Consider the following 18,344-nt stretch of genomic DNA (forward strand, 5'->3'; position numbering starts at 1 on the left):
CTTCACCATATTTCCACTCTTAATCACTTTCCACCATTCCCCTCTGGCCAAAACCCCCTAAGGGGAGTGAATCATTCTTTCTGACAGTGGTAACAAGTACTAATCACAAGGCCGTGAATGTTCCCAGTGTTATGGGAAAATTGCCAAAATAGGATTAGGATGATAAATCTAGTTTCATGTTCCCATGCCTCATGTAGCTTTTCTGTTATAAAGATAGCTTCATAAACTATTACAAGAAATAAATTGTGCAGCATATTATAATGACTCTGCTTTTCTGAGTTGACTTTCATTTATGTTGCCCTGATGTGTTGTAGCTCTCCTGCTCCTTGATGCTGCTGAACTTCCGGAACCTTCTACCGAAGCGAGGGCTCTGGGAAATGCTGGATTGCCATCTTGTGGCACCAAATGTTTCTGGCAAGCATTTGTGCAGTCTCAGCAGCCTCCATCCTTTCTGAGTAGCAACATCTACCTAGATCTAGATCTCCCTTCAGTTTGCATAAAATCCAGTTTTACTCTTTTTGACCAAAATTTCCAAGCTTGCTTGGAAAGAGGGAAAATCATCCACTTGAGGTTCTTGGATGGACTCCAGTCTTGTTCAACCTCATTCCCCTGTGGGCAGTGTGTATCTGAGTCTCGGGATTTTCAGGGCCTTCCACTGTGGGCAGTGTGATCTGAGTCTGGATTTTGAGGGCCTTCCACTGTGGGCAGTGTGATCTGAGTCTGGATTTTGAGGGCCTTCCACTGTGGGCAGTGTGATCTGAGTCTGGATTTTGAGGGCCTTCCACTGTGGGCAGTGTGTATCTGAGTCTGGATTTTCAGGGCCTTCCACTGTGGGCAGTGTGTATCTGAGTCTGGATTTTCAGGGCCTTCACTATCATCATTTGCTTGTACTGTGGTCCCTCATACAATCCTGTTTTTGTCAACAACCTTCAAGATGTGCCTTCCTGATAAAATTCCTGATGTTACATTAACACAGCCTAGTTGAGCATGTCCCAGTTCATGGGTCACTGAACTCCAGATAACAGTCTCTCAGCTGACAGATGCACATACAGTGGTTTGGTAACCAGTTACGAGTATCTCTTGTGGCATATCACTAGTATGATATCAAGATTACTGTACTACTGTCTTACAGATTAGTCAGCAATCACATTTCTTGTCTGGAAATAAGGGATAACCACATGACCAATAAGGGACAGTACTTTCTTTTGAAGGATATTTTAAGGGAAAATCAGTTGCCTTAACATACAGCTTTTGCACAAGACTTCTCAAGCTTTTCAGCCATGACCACAATTTTATTCCAATGAATATTTAACCTCTTACATAAGTAAAATTATATGCAGATACCAAACAGCTGAATATAGAGAGTGATGGTATTTGCATTTCTTGTACTACTTAGACTACAGCCATTTCCAATGTATCTCATCACATTTCATTGGCACTTGAAAAGAAAAAAGGGATGTAAATCAATGTTTATACTGTCTAAGTATTGAAAAAAGTCAGCCTTTGTGATGTGATAGGAGAGGAACAGGTCAGTCTAAAGAGATTAAAAGATTAAATATTTGGATGAAAGTCTTCCAAAAAAGAATATGTATAAATCTTTTCACCATTTCTGCCAAATTTTCATGTTTTTTGTTTCAACATCAGTTCTCACTGCTCAGTTTGCCAGCCTGTCTGCAAAAGCAGCAAACAAGCTGATTCCAAAGCTCAAATAGGGCAGCTAGCGGCTAACCAGCCAGGACAGTTCTGTCCCACAGCTGCAGAGGCTCTAAGATGTAGTTAGATTGTTAAAACAACATATTAATTAACCGCTTCTTCCCTCTGCTTTGGACATACAAGCTATCCCACTTTTGATTTGCATGGGGCACAAGGTGTTAGCATTCACTTCTGAAACCCTTTTGTGTCTGTCCCTCCTGTAACCAGCACTGCTCATTCACGATCAGGGTGAGATTCCTGCCTCTCATTAGCACCCATTGCTCAAATATTAATTTTTATACCATTCTGGAAAGGATTCCTCGAGTAAATCATTATTCATTCTCAAAGCTTTCTGAAAATGGAAGTTCTTCTGCAGGGTTGTAGGGTGGCTGGTTGAGACTCCTGGCTGCTAAGTGTGTGATTTAGTCTTGCTGATTCCCAGTTGCATTTCCTTGTTTCTCCATACTTATGGAAACATTTTTAATCTCTTTTTTTGTACTTAGCTTATAAACTTTTTGTTACTGAGATATTTAATTATTTTTAGTTTTCACACTATGTACTGATTTAATAACATAGATCTCTAGGTGTTGTTGTCAAGTGTATCTGAAAAGTTATTTAAATATGCTTGAGCAGACCTTGAATTAGAGGCTCCTTTTGTCCTTGGATAGTCATTACTTTTTAGAGTAGCATTTAAAGTTGCTTTCAGACTGGGAACTAGGAAAGAGTTTAACTCTTCCTGTGCTGGGCCAGGACAGCACAGCACATCATGTGTTACAAGGTGTCTAACAGCACTGTGTGTGGTGAATGTTCTGGTTGCAGCAAGCGCAAGTAGATCAGCCTGGATCACAGCGCCAGTACTTGAACGGTGTTCACTGTAAGTGTCTGGATAACTTGGGGACTGAAAGGTACCTCTCCTGGCTCCCGGTAGCTGTGATAATCAGTACTCTGCTTTTTAAAAAATACAAATGGAAAAGAGCTTCTCCACATATATTCTGGTACTCTACTGTGTTTGAAAGAGTCATTTCTCCAAAGCCTGTTACAACAGGTGTGTTCCCCATGAACCTGAACAGTCCTGCGTATTCTGTATCTTATTTTTTTCAGATTAATCGTGCCCCAAGCTTTGGAACGGATCAAAAAATAGACTATGATGTAAAAAAAGGTGTTCTGCTGAATGCATTACAACTTCTCAACATACGGTAACTTGTCCCCTTTTCTTCAGTCTGGAAAGGTTCTTTGCTTTGATTTTTTTAATTTTATTTGTTTTTAAACTTGAATTGGACAGGGAGAAAATGAAGACCTTTTTTTCACCTTCATATTTTCAAAATGTAAATGTTTCCCTTACTGTCAGTTTTGCTATAGAAATAACCCAAATTTAATTTTTCTTCTTGCATATGTGTTTGCAAAAAAAATTAATAGTAATAGTAATTTTTGTACTTTTTAAAAAAAGTATTTTTCAAAGAGGTCTCAAAGTTGGGATATGTGGCAGTCCTGGGCATGGTGATAGTGTCAGATACAGTCAAAAGCCATACCCCTCTACAGGAAAAGTTTGTAGCTGGGATATGTTGGAAAAAAGCTACACTTCAGGAAAATAGAAGCAACCACGTTTGTACATGAAATTATAGCAGAGAGTTTATACAGTACCCCTAAAGAATATTGTAGCCATGAAAGTTAATACTAAATAAACTCCCAACTTAGTGAGCATTTCAATTCTAATTTTATGTAATAAACCACACATGACTGATTGGAAAATACAGCTGATATATACTTGATAGGACAGTACATCTTAGCTGCATTGAACTGACATCTCTTAATATTGTCTGTGTTTCAGGACAAGTGACAAAAGGAGAAATTTAGCTCAACAGAAGGCTGAGGCTCAAAAAAGACTGTATGGCCAAGGGTCAATGAGGAAACTGTTGCCAGGTTCCTCAGACTGGGAGAAGCAGCGCCACACGCTGGAAAGGAGAAAAGAAGAACTGGTAGGAAGCAGAAAAAAGGGCTGTTTCTTGCCCATGGTTTATGGCCTCTTTGTTTTAATTGTCTTATTTTTCTTGCTTTGTAGAAGGAAAGACTTGCACAAGTACGTAAACAGATTTCCAAAGAGGAGCATGAAAATAGACACATGGGGAACTACAGGTGCATATTTTTGACTGTATTAGTAGGAAGTATTCAATGCATTCATCAGGAATAATGGGAATAAGTATTTGTGGTAGATGACAATTTTCTGCTAAAAATGAGTACGCATTTATAGAAAATATATACACGTACGTCAGGTAGGTTTTTATCCAGGTAGTTCTTCTCTTGATTCCAATTTTTTATATGCATTTAGGAATTTATATGACATCAGTCACCCTAGTATTTGTGAAAGACATTTGTTTGAAAGACTTGTTTATTCACACTGAGTGTACCAAGAAACATGACTGTTGTTATGTTATACAATCATCCTTGTCTCACTGGGGATGAGGGAGGGTAATATAGGGGTATGATTATTCCCCTGTAAAGAAATCAAATCTGATTTGTATCTCAGTCTTGCCAAAAATTCAGAAAATTTATTGATGCATCCACCATTTTTAATAGAGTGACATTTGAAATACTATATTCATATTTTTGCACTATGATTTTGGACCTTACTAGACTTAAACATAAGTACCTTCAGATTCCTTGGTAAAATATGTTCAACAAGAGCTTTATCTTGTCAGTTACAATAGGCATTAACCAGAAAACAAAAATTTTGTTTTATGATGTTTTTACTATTATTTCTTGATTTATGCTTCAATGAGAAGTGAAAGCAAGGCCTATGAATATTTGTTGAAAGGAAGCAGAGTGTGGCTAGGAAGAGATGGGAATATTTGCCCACTCTTTATAACATTCATCCAGAATGTGAGAGGTTCACATATTTTATTCTGAATTAGTCAGAACGCCTTTGCCGCTGTTCTTCATCACTGCTTTTTTTGAGCAGATGTCTTGTAACTCCTAGTAAAGTTCTCATTTAAACAAAGAGATGTTTGTGTGAAATTTTCATTTTTGATGACTTAATATTTTGCTTTCAAAACGTCTTTGTCACTTTCCGAGTTTTAATTACATCCTTTCTTGATGGAGCTGAACTAGTATGTTAGAAAACCCTAAACGTGGAATGAAGTGATGAAGTGGTTATTTTCATGTCCTTTAGAGAAACACCATGGTGCTTTAACATATTTTTATTTTTTGCTAACTTTAAAATTTAGCGCATTAAATGATCACGTTTTAGGTTGTTTATTCGGTTCTTGACTGAAAAAGAGCCACATGTTCTCCTTATTTAGCTTTTGGGTTAATGTCAATCAATACAAACACAACATTTTTTTCTCTGGAAGAAGTGAAGTGTCTCTTCATGAGGAATGTGCACTTGTAAAAGGGCAGAACAGCTTTGTGGTTTCTCATCACCATGTGCTAGAGAAAAGGCTGAAGAATCAGTAGATCCTGAGAAGGAAAGTAATCTTGGCTAGAGATGCAGAGGAATATTATCGGAGTGTTATGCAGTATTTCTCCATGGGATATTCCTTTCCAAAGCAAGACTAAATTCTGTCAGGCACTGACATACAATCAGGGAAATTTTGGGTGCTAGTATTGCTGCATGGATTAATACTGCACTCTAAACAAAAATCCAAAGAAACCTCAATCAACCTCAGCAGGCTTGGATTCAGTCTGGGGATATCAGCTCAGCAACTGGCTTAGCTGATGTCTGTCTGCAAGTACAACTGGTTCCAGGAGGAGTCTTGGGGCAGGTGAAGTAGGAGCCGTGCTTTCAAGATTTTGGGAATTCATGAGGAATTGGAAAGGACATGTATGGCTTTGAAATGGCTTTCAGCTGCAGTCTATTTCTACCTATATTAAAAGTATTATCCTTCCTTTAAAGTACTGTCCTATGACACTTTTTCTGCAGTAGAATGCACACCATTAAAACATGTTGGCTGAGCCTAAATTAGAGCTCCTCCGGGTCTTACGTGCAAACTGGAACCATCTTCGTTTTGCTCTAGAACTGCCCTGAGTCTACTGATATCATAACCATCCTTTTTTTCATTGCAACCAAATCCTCATGATAGATACCTTTCCAAGGAGAAAAAGTCTGTAAAGGAAGAAGGAGAAAGAACTTTTTGCAAAGTTCAGAAAGGACTCGCAAAGACATAAAAGTCACATAATACTGGCACTGTATAAATGGTGTCTATGCTTTGCACACTGCAGGCAATATGGATTACTCCTTACAATTCATTAGAAATTAATTTCCATCTTCATAATTTCTGGCTGTGTTTCAGGCATTCGTGACAGATGGATTGGAGTGGTTTTCTTCAAAGACCACTGTTGCATGATGAACATGAATAAATCACTGAGTCCTGGTTCTCATATTGCCATAATCTTCTTACCTGTGATTTTAGAGAATAATGGCATTGCTGCTCTAGTGGAAAATCAGTCACTCTATATATCTGTGTACCAGAATTTTTTTTCTTTCTTATAGTGCCTATTTCTTCCTGTTATTTTTTTGGAGGCTTGGAGGATTTAGCATTCAAGTTCAGTACATATTGAATCTGTAATTTACATCCTGCTCATGAAATCAAAGCAATTGTTCAGATTTTCCCTGGTTTGTGTCCTTTTATTGCTAATACAAATTATTTGGTGGCTCTCAATTTTACATGCAATATTTTGTTAATATTTAATGAATCATTCACACCTGCATGCATCATTCACACCCACTGAAATTTCTGAGCACTGCAAAACTGGGTTTTGGTGTACCTCTGGAATGACCTGCATGGTATTTCTTTTGACTGGATAATTGCTGGTTTAAACATGAATGTGTTGACTGAGTTAAAATTAGATTTAGAGAGCAGTGTTCAGAGTATGTGTTTTCTGGTATGATATAATTATTATAGATGGGACGCACATGCATTATAGAAGAGACTGTATTGGTGACATTACTTTTGTTCTTAGTCTGATAAATAGCTCAGGTTCTATCTTAAAACTCCTCTCCTTTTTTCCCTGTGTTAGGCGAATTTACCCTCCTGATGATAAGACACTGCTTGAAAAGTATGACAGTTTGTTGGCCACTGCTTTCCAGACGTTTCTTGCTGGAAGAGCAGCTTCGCTTCAGCGGGAAATGAATAATCCTTTAAAAAGAATGAAGGTACAGAAGCACTTCAAGTATTGGCTTTAGAAGTTACTTATCTTTGAATTCACGACCTTGTGGTTTAGTTATAAATAGTATTTGATAACATTTCCATGATTTTATTATTATTCTTTGTGCAGCTTGTGGGCCAGATCCTTCAATCTGGATGAACTGCAGTGAACCCAGGGTGCAGACAGGCTAGATGGCTTTAAGCTACTTTACCATATCCCTGATCCTCAGCCTTACCCCTGGCCAGACCAGAGGTTGGCAGAAACTGCTTTTGAGCTGGGAATTGCCTCCTTCTTCCCTCCAGTAACATTCCCGGCCTATTCATCCACCTATACGGACTGGAACAAGAGATATCCTAAAACCAGCTCCACTAGTTAAAGGCATCCAAAAACTCTGCCTGTGTGCCTACTTATTTAGTCAGAGACAGTAAGAAAATGACTGTATTAATAACCAGTTAATGTGATTTAATTTAAAATCTGAGAAATTATTTTATATCTTTGTAGCTGGCATCATCCAGCAGTTTTACAGGAATCTTTGTTCAACCCTTTCTTCAGACTTTTATTTTTAATAAATGTTAAGACTTGATTTTAACTTTGAATTTCATTTTGCTTGCAAGGAGAGATGTATGCATGAGAAGAAATGCTTTTATTTCCTCCTGTGGAGGAATTCATACTCTTATTTCAGGAATTAGTAATCAGAGTAATTTCAAATTCCTACCACTTTCTGCTTGAATTTTGGAAGGACATAATATATCCTGCTTTGAATCAGTTTTAATGAAATTCCCATTTCTAGGAGGAGGACATTTTGGATCTTCTGGAGCAGTGTGAAATAGATGATGAAAAGCTAATGGGAAAATGCACCAGGCAGCGAGGACCTAAGGTATTTGACTTCTAGATACCAATTTTTTGTTTCACTCTGTAGACAGACAGAGTGGGAATTTTAAGTGGAGAATTTAGTTAGCTGATCCTGGGGGAAGTTTTCTTCTTCAGGCTGCCCCTAACTTTTTTCTTTAAGTATGGAGAGCAGCATCACTACCATTTGTCCAGCTAAACCCCATTAAAATTTTAAGTGTGAGATCCTTCTTTCCCTCTCTAAACTGTTTTGAGGAACTGCCATGCTTGGCAACTACTGTTGTACAAGAGATTTCTTGATTTCAGTGTGTGAAAGGATTTTTATATCAATAGCCTATCTCTGAAGAATGCTTTCATCTTTAATTGATTAGTGTCAAAATTAGGAATTTTGAGATCATGGGATAAAAGGCACTATGAAAGGTTGAAGAATTAATTATAATTTTAATATGTCTGTGGCTTCCTCACTTGCTAAAATAGTTGTACAGTGTATCTTGGAACCTGTTTTGTATCCAAAATTTGCTTTTAATGTGAATGTATATTATTTTTAGCTTAATGCTTTCTGATTATGTGCATAGTTCATGTGAGTCTTTGCCTTAAATAAACTGCATATCTCTGTAAGCCAGTAAAGATAAATAGTTGGAGCTTGGCTAAAATAAGTATGTTTTTTTATATCCTGCAAATATTTTAGGTCAAGTCTGCTTAGAAGAGCCTGCATCTATGTTCCTGATGGATTTGTTTATTGATGCATGTAAATTTTTTTACAGCATTTTGTGTTTCTGATGACTTGGTGCACAAATCTGTGAATTTAAGTACAAAATGAGTGCTGACAATTGTTCTGAGCTTGAAGAGGTACTTTAGATATGTCCAAGAATCCAAAGGGCTACATCTTATTACAGGCATGCATACTGGAAAGAGGATCTACATACCCAATCTGGTATTAAGACAGATTTGCAGGGACCTCATTACAAATATGGGGATTTTGTGAGCTAGTGCTTTAACAGCAATGGATTCATTTAAGGAAGAAAAAAAATCCAGTCCACCCAAGCAACACAGTCAATCCCCAGTCTTGAGGGATTCTTTTCCTGGAAGTTTTGTTTTCAGTTCTTTAACAGCGGGTCACTTAATTCGAGTTTAACGTCTCAGTCACGTTTTTTCCTTTTTCCAGGATCCTGTCTTTTCCCAGCAGCCCCTAGGGAGCATCTGCCTGTTTGTGTGCACACAGACTGGATCTGTTCTGCCTCTACGCTGCTTGCACACAAGCAGTTCCCAAGCTGGAGGCTGTAAACGTTTAAAAGGGTACTAAGCCCAAGTTGAGAAACCTCTCTCAATTAGTTTTAGGATGAATTTTGATTAATTATGAGTCAGAATATATGCCACAGTCTTCCTTTATAGCAAGCAAATGGACTGTGTAGCTTACAAGCTGCTCTACCAGTACAATATTGTTTGCACTTACAGGAGAAAGAAAACATCAAACATTGCTGATGACCAAAATTTCCATTTTTTTTTCTTTGTGATAAAATCAATAGAATCAAAAGGGAAAGCAATGAAACTAGGTATTCCAGGGAGATTGTTTCTTTTCCTTGCAGTGTGCACACTTCATGCTATACAGGATTCCTATTCCTGCATCGTTTTTGTGGTCCTGTCACACTTCTCCCTGGTTGTACAGTGTCCCCTCCCTTTGAAATACAGATGCCCATTCTGGATGGGCCTTGGGTCCTTTACTGAAAGAGTGGCACCTCTGTCCACATGGCCAATGATATGCATTTCATTGGCCACCTTTTTGTAAAGGGGATGCTTTGAGATATGTAGGCTCTAAATATTTATTATATAGAAATCTGGAGAGTGGGACAGGCGGTAGAATCTACTATTGCCTGTCAGTCTGTCAGGCAGGAGAATAATCCAGCTGTAAAACTCTATTTGTAACCATAAAATCCTACAAATAAAGAACTATTTGCATATTAAGAAAGTAACATATGCAAGTTCTAACATAAAAAACCCTAAACCAACCATGGGAAAGGTACTTTTCGTGTCATGTTATCCAACATGAAAAGTTCTTTTAGAAGGTCATAAAGTCTGTCCCCCCTTAAAATTCAGTAGCTGGCCTGCTGACAGAAGCTAGTGTTAGGAGGTCAGATGCACTGCCTTTTGTGCACTCTCTTCCTCAGAAAAAAGAACAGTCAGGAGGCAGAAAACTCTGTACAGAACAGCTGGAGTAGTTAGGGGAGACTTGTTTTCCTCCTCATCCTCCTCCATACATTGAAACGTTTATAAATATCTACATTTGCACATTCCTATCTATATATGAAGGGTGCAAGGGGTGTGTGTATAAACAACTGTTCCATAACTGCCAGGAATTCCAGCCTTATTTTTATTTGAACATGATTAGGAACTCCGTGTAGGAAAACAATCAAGAATTTCTCAGAATGAAGGCATTTTTTCCCTGCAATGAAAATGTTACTGAGTTTTGTGTAGATTGAGAAATACATTCTGGAAATGTCCAGCTTAGTTGTAGCCTCTAGAGGTCTCCTTACACCTGCACACTGCCAGGGTTCCCCGTGTATCACACTGTGCCTGTGTGTGGGATGAAGGGCTAAGGAAGTAAAAGAACAGCTATTAGAGAGCAAATGAGCAATTACTCTTATTTTTAATTTCTTTGCTATAAGATCAGATGAGTTTAATCACAGAAAAATCAGGTTAGCATAAGGGAAAAATCAAGATGATTAAACTTGCTAAGCAATCAAATTCTCTCTTACTTTAGGAGGTCAGTTTAAACACAGATCTAGCTATCATTTGTCCTTATTGCTTTTTGTAATTCTTTGACTTTTCTTTTTGTTCTTCTGTATTAATTTTGTGAAGTCCTGGTCAGGATGTTCTTAGTGTTTAGTGTAGAATGTGTGAGGAACATGTACATGATAAGTAGAAAGAGATCTACCTTAAAGCCCCCGTGAGTTTTGATTGAAAATGTTTATTATACCTTACATAACTCATCAGGAAGGTCTGATCAATGTATTTCTGTCATACACAGTATTTCATGATTAGGACAGCTGTTTTTAAGAAAGCAATAAGGCACACTTTGTCCTTTTGGCAGGTAGATAAATACATAGCAACATATTCTTTGTGTAACAGCAATTGTCAGGGCTCTCCTCAATGGAATATTCTTCCTTAACTTCTCTTTATCTTGTCTAACAGCTTGGGATTGCATATTCATGCTGCTATTTTTAGGTAGAAATCTCTTCCCTGCTTTGTCTAGAATGGAAGTTTAGGAAGCATATGTTTAGTTACAAAATGTATCTTGCAGCAACAGTATGTTTGGGGGCTTTCCTAATAAATCTAGGGTGCATTACATTATGCTAATACATTAGGAAAAATTAAATTCTTCCTGAGAGTTCTTCTATTTCACTCTGACTCAAAGTATATTCAGAAATTATGAAATTATTTTTTTTTTAAATCTGAGCTTTAATTGCAATCCATTAGATGACTAGGAAGATGTTGCCATCAGCACAGCTTCCCATAGCCTGAGAGTTAGTGGAAAGAAAATGTGTAGGAAAAGGTGACCAGTTAAATCTGCTTAGGATAGTAGAGGTAATAGAGGATACTGCATTTTTCATGTCTAACCGATGGCAGATGGAAGAAGGAAATTTTTCTTTGTAGTTTCTGTTCTTGCATTGGTTTCTCTGTCTCCTACTTTTTGATTTTTGTCTTGCAGTATCCTTGGAAGTAGCTCAGGATTCATTAGCTGATGACACTGAAACCCGTGTGCATCTGGGACACCAAAACACCCAGCACAGCTTTCTATATTCTTCCAGTTTCTGCTCTCTGTAGGATGTGGATTAATCACTTTCTTTTTCAGAAGTATAGCAGCCAAAGTTCCTTGGCATGTTTTTTTACTTCATGTTGATCATTGCTGAACTCCAACTTCAGTTGTTGCAAATATCAGTGAGGGACCTAAACTGATTGTAAATAATATTCTGTATCACTTGATTTACGATTTTGAACTGTAATTTACTGTGTCTGGTAGTGCAAGTCATACTTGAAATGAAATAATCCCCCCTGTCCCCCATTACTACATTATGCTGTTCTTCATGGGAGAAAGATTAGGATTACCGTGGAGTGAATTTAATAAAATATTTAAGGATTTATTCTAAAATATAGGACAAACTTCAATCTACCTTGGGAGGGTTTATAGCTGTGCAAATCCTGGCCGAACCTGCCTGAATCGGGTACTTTTCCCCCCCCCCCTTTTTCTTTAGCCCCTGTGTTCAATGCCAGAAAGTGCACATTCCTTAAGGAAAACCAAGAACCACGGCAGTGACTGCAGCTGTGACAGCGGTAGCTGCGTGTCAGAATCAGGAGAGGAAACTGAAAAGGAAGATCACAATGAAAAAAAAGAGAAAAAAGTTTCATATGATCTTGAAGAAAATAAATATAAAACTTCAGAACGATCAGGTAAGTTAAATCACTTTTCCAAGTAAGTCTGGCTTTGATGATGAATTATATGAAATTCTTCAGTATTTTAGAATGTATCAACATTTGTATCTTAGGAGTAAACACTGCTTTGCTTGTTTAATTTCCTTTAAAGTATTTTCTAAATTAATAGATGTAGCATGTTGTTTTTTTGTTTTAGTAGTATATTGTCTCAAAGAATTTCATAATGTAATTGCACATGTGTAGTACTGCTTCTAAAATTTTATTTTTCATAGCATTTGTTTAGCAGAAGACTGAGTTAAAATACTACAGCTATACAGGAGCAGACGAGGGATACCAGATCTGCAAATATGGGATGCATCGAGCAGATTTTCTCTCCTGTTTCCATATTCTTACGGTCAGGAATCCCCACACCGTAGTCACATACTTTTTGACCTACTGAGCACATGCCCTTTCTAATAAATCTTATGGATTTTATAGAGGACTGGAGTCTACTTGATTAAAGCTGAATATGGGGAAGAAATATATGTTCTTATAGAGTGTGGAAATTATGTCTTATTAGGGGATCTGATGTGACTGACTGCTACATTTCTAGTTATTCATCATACAGTGTAGCACGACGTATGTTCACGTGTTGATCGTATACGTTATTAGTTACAAATACTGAAAAATGGGCGTTAAGAGAATAAGTAATTACATCACTCATTTAATTTGTCTGCAGGGAGAATGAACTGGAAACCTTCCAATAAAAATGTAAAATCTCCATCGTATTCGTCCCCCACATCATCCACAGGTGCAATGAGGCGTTCTGTGAGCTGCCCTCGCTCCATATCAGTACTCACTGTGCAGTCACAGGCAGCTGAGCATCGGCCCTACTCAGCCAAAGCCTCTCTGCAAATGCAGCGCACCTCCTCGGTCAACAGGTCTCATTCCTTAAACCGTAGCCCATCTTCGGCCAGAGTCTCTCAGACAGCCACCTTGGGAACCATGAACTCTTCAGGGGTGAGTTAACCCAGCAGTTGCATTCAAAATGTGTTCCATTTCTCCTGAACTCAAGAAACATATTACTCATTTTCACCATGTCAGAAAGCCTGAGGTACTCTAGTTGAGGTTGGGAATATAAGATCTCCAGACCTGAATATGACTCAGGGTGAGTGCCAACTGTGATGTTTCAGTGTTCCTGGTGCAGCAACAGAGATGTTACATTTTGTGAGAATGGAAGCCTGAAGAGCTTTTGGGAATGGGCAACCCTCTTACTAAATAGTTTTTTGAAGACAGGAAGGGTCATTAACTCTCTCAAAAATTTTCTGTGATTTGTTTGGGGGCTTCTGGTTCTGAAATAAGGATGCTCCTACCTTCAAAATCTCTACAGTAACAAAAAACGTGTATAGTCCCAGGGTAAATATATTGAACCATAACAAAACATTAGTAAGACTTTGTATGGCTGTCCATTGTAGAAGGTGTAAACAATTTTCAACCTGTACCTGTTTTACATATGCTATACACTGCAGTAGACCTCTACTTCCAAAGTGAACAATTGAAAATTTATGTAGTGCTTGTTGTCTTCAGGATTTGCCACTGCAATAACTGGAAGTCATTTTCTTTCTTTAAAAGGGAAGATAAAAGCTTCTTTCATTTTGAAGCCTCTCCTTGAGACAGATAAGCAACTAGACTAAATACTTAATAATCAGATTAAACACTTCTGGGTGTTTAGAATTTGTGTGGTTAGTTACAATTTCACAATGTTTTTTGAACCATATATATTTTTTCATTTGTTACCTGACTGTCATCCTCTTTGGCATCTCCTTCACAGCCCAGGCGTTTCTTCTTTCGCGTTTGCATGGTGGACCCCATGTTCACTTCCCCCTAGGCAGTGTTTGTGGGATCAGCCCCAGCCTCACACTGCATGCTGGTGCCACCGCGTTTCCAGTCGTGCTTTTGATGCCTGACCTATGTGTTTCATCACCCACAAAATTCATCTGGAGATGGGGCAAAACAAATTGGCACTTTTAACCCATATTTGCAGCCTTTCTGTATTGTGGTGAGCTTTGATTGTGAGAAATCCTTTTGTAATGCTAATTAACTTGCTTTATAGTATTTACTATCTTTAATCATCATTTTTATCCAGTAGAGCACTCATTGTCTGTTTTGCCTGTGAGGCTTTGTCTTAATGATGAAAAAGGATCCTTTTAAAATTGTGTGCTGACATCTTGTGAAATACTCCTTAACACAGTTTTCCATCTTTAAAGTCAGTTAATAGAACTGGAAAGACATTAAGATTGTGTCTTCACAACAACGTGTTAAAGGTATTTTTTATCGCATTAGCTATCTCAAGTTTAAAAAGTACCCTTTTATCATCATGATGTACTCTGAGAGTTTAATGAGACAGGGCTAATATAGATTTTTCTATTCACATTAACTTTATATCAAATATAAATTACTGAAAGATTAAGAGCAGTCTCTTACCAGCTGACATTAAAAATGAGCTACTCGCTTAAATTAACATTAGTAAGAAACCATACTCTCTTTTTCATTGAGAAAGCTCCACCACAGAAATGATCTTGATATGCAGAACAATTACGTTGGGTGATAGAGCTTAGGTCATACTTCCTAAAAATAATGTTAATAAAATTACTTACAGAATGGATAAGAACTACTCGTAATTTAGCACTGTATTCTGAATGGAACTCTGTTCATAATTATTTTTGCAACTAAGAATAATATAATATATATTACTGCTAGAATAAAATTAAAATTGATAAACTGTGACTTCCTAAAAAGAAATCATTTGTGCATGATAAAGTTTTAGTTTATCTATCTTTTGGGCAAAAAAAGAGCAGTGTATTGCCATTTTTGGAGGCTGCTGAGATCCAAACGTTCTAAAGATATGGAAACAAAGCTCAGAAGAAGCCATTTACAGTTGGAAATTACAGACATGTTATTATAGCAGTTATAAACAGAAGTGGATTTGGAACTATTTACTATCTATTTCAGCCATAATAATATGTATCAAATGGCAGGGTATTTTTTTGTACTTGGAAATATGTATTCGTTGCTTAAGCAAAAATATGCTTAAGTATTGTAGTTTTTACAAGATATAGAGATTTAGAAATGCCTAAAAATTTAGAATTTCATCTGTCAGATGAAATTACTGACCAAGACTGGAGCAAAGTGTCCTTACTTTTTAATGCTTCCTGAAATCTTGGCTTAATGATATGGCCAGTTTCTGTTCAATTGCTGAAGTCAAGAACTGAAAGGATGATTTTTGTGACTAATAACATTTTTTTTTATGTTGAATTTAAATTCAAAGTCTGTTATGTAAATTTCAAATTTATATTTTAAATTGTGTGCACCATAAATATTGAATATGTATTTGTGGGGTTTTTTTCAAACAAACTTACATTGGAACTGTTTTTCTTGAATTTCTTGACAACTCTAAGTAATAGTGATTAATGTAGGAGACACGTGTGTATATTAGTTAGATAATATGTCTATAAATTTAAAGAGTATATTTTTTATCACCCTATTTATAATTTTTTTGATCAAGCAAACATCTCTATAATGATACTCTTGAAATTTTCCCTCTGCTTCGTATTGGTTTTTAGAGTGAGTCTTTGCTACAACAGAAAACAAGAGAGCAAGAGGCTGCTTTGACAAAAGAGACTCTTCTCTTAATCAGTGACATGAGAATCAAGTTCCCAGGAAAATCAGATGAAGAATCTGAATTAATTATAGAAGATGTAAGTATCTATAAATAAGAAAAAAGAACAGGCTAGACACTGTTTAAACCACTGAAATGAAGGAAAGTAAAAAGCTGAGTCCACAATTCATGAGCTCCTTTGGCCTTAAAACTTCCAAAACTTAAGATAATTTAGAAGATTTTGGAAGTTTGGAGCTTTGCATACTTTGTGACTTTAAAAGAGCACCACTGAAAGCATTCCTATGTCCCCATAAAATATATGAGAAACAATCAGGAAGGTTAGAAAAATTCAGTTTTTCATTGTGGAGAAAGTTAAGACTTTTAAGTAAGCCAAGAAGAATGTCACAATTAATATTTCATCTGATATTGTTAAAACAGATCCTGACTTGTTTGACTTGCTGTCAGATATGCAGAGCAGAGAACTCAGACTGGTATGTGCAAGGCAGACTGCAAGTTTGCTGGTCATGAAGAACACCAGTCACACACCTTTTGGCTCTTCCAGTCTAGCAGCTTAGTCTTTCTCACATCCAACATGGTCCTGAGCCTCGTAGTTTATCAAAGACATGTGAAACAATGCCCAACTAAAGGTCAATTGAACCCCAATATTAAGATCTATAAGCAGAAATTACATGCTATCTCAATCCCTTTTAAATATTTAGCGCAAAGAAGCTAACACCAGGTTGGAAATGAAAAAAAATCAAGATAGAAGTTCTTCTCTCAGTTTAGAAGAAATATGAAAGGATCTAGTAATTTAAATTAGCACCTGTGTCCTGATGTATTAAGCACAGCCCATGGTGACTCATTCATCTGATTCGTTATCTGGCCCGAAGACTCCTTTGCTCTGAGAGCTTTCAAAATGTTGAAAACATCAACAAACTACATCAGAGTGGAAAGGAATTCTCCTGTAATGATGGTTGATTTGTGTGATGCTGGAAGATAACATTCATAACCAGTAGACTGGGTTTCTTATCTTCGAAGCAGAACTAAAATGCTGCATTAAGTTTTCCTTTGGACTCAGGAGGGAGTGTGTGTGCATTCCTGTACCGATGGGAGTGTGTGCTCTATCCAGTGGTGCTTCCTCACACACCCTTCGCATGCTTAGAAAACGCACTTTCCTATGGCAAAATTCCTTTATAAATTCCTCTGGTCTTAACCATTCCTGATGGGAAATAACATCTCATCATGGAAGGAAACAGGTAATGGTTTATCGGTTGTCTGTGAGGCAGAACTTGTTGGAGGTCTGGAATGGAACAGAAATTAAAAACAACAAAATGAAAATAAAAGTGTATGTTTGCAGCTTGAGCTTTTTTGGTAGTGCTTAGACATTGTAAAAGGAGAGCACTGCAGTTGATCTATAACAGTTTATAGAAAAGATGTTTTCCAGCTAACACCCAGTGTCCCTTACACAACAACCCCCTCACTATTTAAACAGGTGAGCAGTTGTGCATCACTGAACTCACTGCTGTGTTCAAGGAATCTGGGCCAAGCCAGTCAAGACAAGTTTCCAACTGCTTTGTAGCATGTGGTTGTCTGAATTGGGTAGAAGAGAGGGCAGGATTAAACTCAAACATTGCACATGTCTTTGCAAACCTTCCCCCACATAGATTTGCAAATATTTTTCAATTGGCTTTAGAGAAAACTTCTTCACATGTGGTCTTTTAGATGCTGACATTTTTAAGCGTTAGGAATGCTCATGGATGAAATACCAGCTTTTGGTTGGTTTTTCTGTATTTTTTATCTTGTATTTTACAATGATTACAGATTATGGATAATTGGAAGTATCACAAACCAAAAGTATCATTCTATTGGTTGGTAAAACTGGATCCAGCAAAGCAACGAAAAGTAAGTGCCGTATTTCATTTGCTGAAGGTGAACTGAAGTAGATGCATAGCAGTGTTTCTACTGGTGTTACAGTAGCTGGGAGTGACTTGAGATGCTGAAATCCTGGCTCTTGATACTAACATATATATGAATTAATTCTATTGCAGGAAATTGTATTGCTCCATATTTGGAAAAGCATGATTATCCTGGATTATAATTTAAAAACCAATTTCTTAAAAACTTAATCTGCTGAAAGAAAAGGAAACAAATAAATGATTAGTAGCTTAAATACCTAATTTTATCTAACATTCTTAGAAGTGTATTGACTCAGGAGATTTGATTTGTAAGGGCTAAAACAGTCAGCAGTTTCAGACTAGGCATGTTAAAACTTCATCAGAGTTAGTGATATTGCACTTGGCTATTTGAGTTTTTGACCCACAGTACTGGAATAGATTATATTGAATAAAAAATGGACCTGCCAAGCCAAGAATTTTCTCCTTCAGGCATTATTTCAGAAAGCCTACAATAAAGGGAGGTTCTCCCCTGCATTTGACTGGCAGTCATGTTAAACCAGGGGTACCTGTAGGAAGTCAGGATGATACAGATTGATCCAGGTTGTTATTCCCAAAGACTGCACAACCAGAAATGTGGACTTTTTGCTCTTCTTGTGAGGATATCTTTTACAACTTGGGAGACTTATAATTCCTGAAGCACT

General features: G+C 37.2%; 1 protein-coding gene across 9 annotated transcripts in view; it reads left to right on the forward strand.

The window, feature by feature from the left end:
• TTLL7 (tubulin tyrosine ligase like 7) overlaps positions 1-18,344 on the forward strand; it is a 62,883-nt gene that overhangs the window by 33,232 nt on the left and 11,307 nt on the right. For 8 of the 9 annotated variants that reach the window (XR_007627806.1, XM_050307409.1, XM_050307412.1 and 5 more), the window contains 10 exons: positions 2,794-2,888; positions 3,521-3,668; positions 3,752-3,825; positions 6,706-6,841; positions 7,625-7,711; positions 11,934-12,129; positions 12,830-13,110; positions 14,358-14,414; positions 15,714-15,848; positions 17,570-17,650. Coding sequence is in view for 8 of the 9 variants with exons in the window: in XM_050307409.1 (XP_050163366.1) it covers positions 2,794-2,888; positions 3,521-3,668; positions 3,752-3,825; positions 6,706-6,841; positions 7,625-7,711; positions 11,934-12,129; positions 12,830-13,110; positions 14,358-14,414; positions 15,714-15,848; positions 17,570-17,650 (1,290 nt within the window). In the remaining variant the exon portion in view is untranslated. The remainder of the gene's footprint in view (positions 1-2,793; positions 2,889-3,520; positions 3,669-3,751; positions 3,826-6,705; positions 6,842-7,624; positions 7,712-11,933; positions 12,130-12,829; positions 13,111-14,357; positions 14,415-15,713; positions 15,849-17,569; positions 17,651-18,344) is intronic. The other variant, XM_050307413.1, reaches the window with a different exon arrangement.

The sequence above is a fragment of the Myiozetetes cayanensis genome, unplaced genomic scaffold (genome assembly GCF_022539395.1).
Source record: "Myiozetetes cayanensis isolate MyiCay16 unplaced genomic scaffold, myiCay2020 scf12, whole genome shotgun sequence".
NCBI classification, from domain to species: Eukaryota; Metazoa; Chordata; class Aves; order Passeriformes; family Tyrannidae; genus Myiozetetes; species Myiozetetes cayanensis.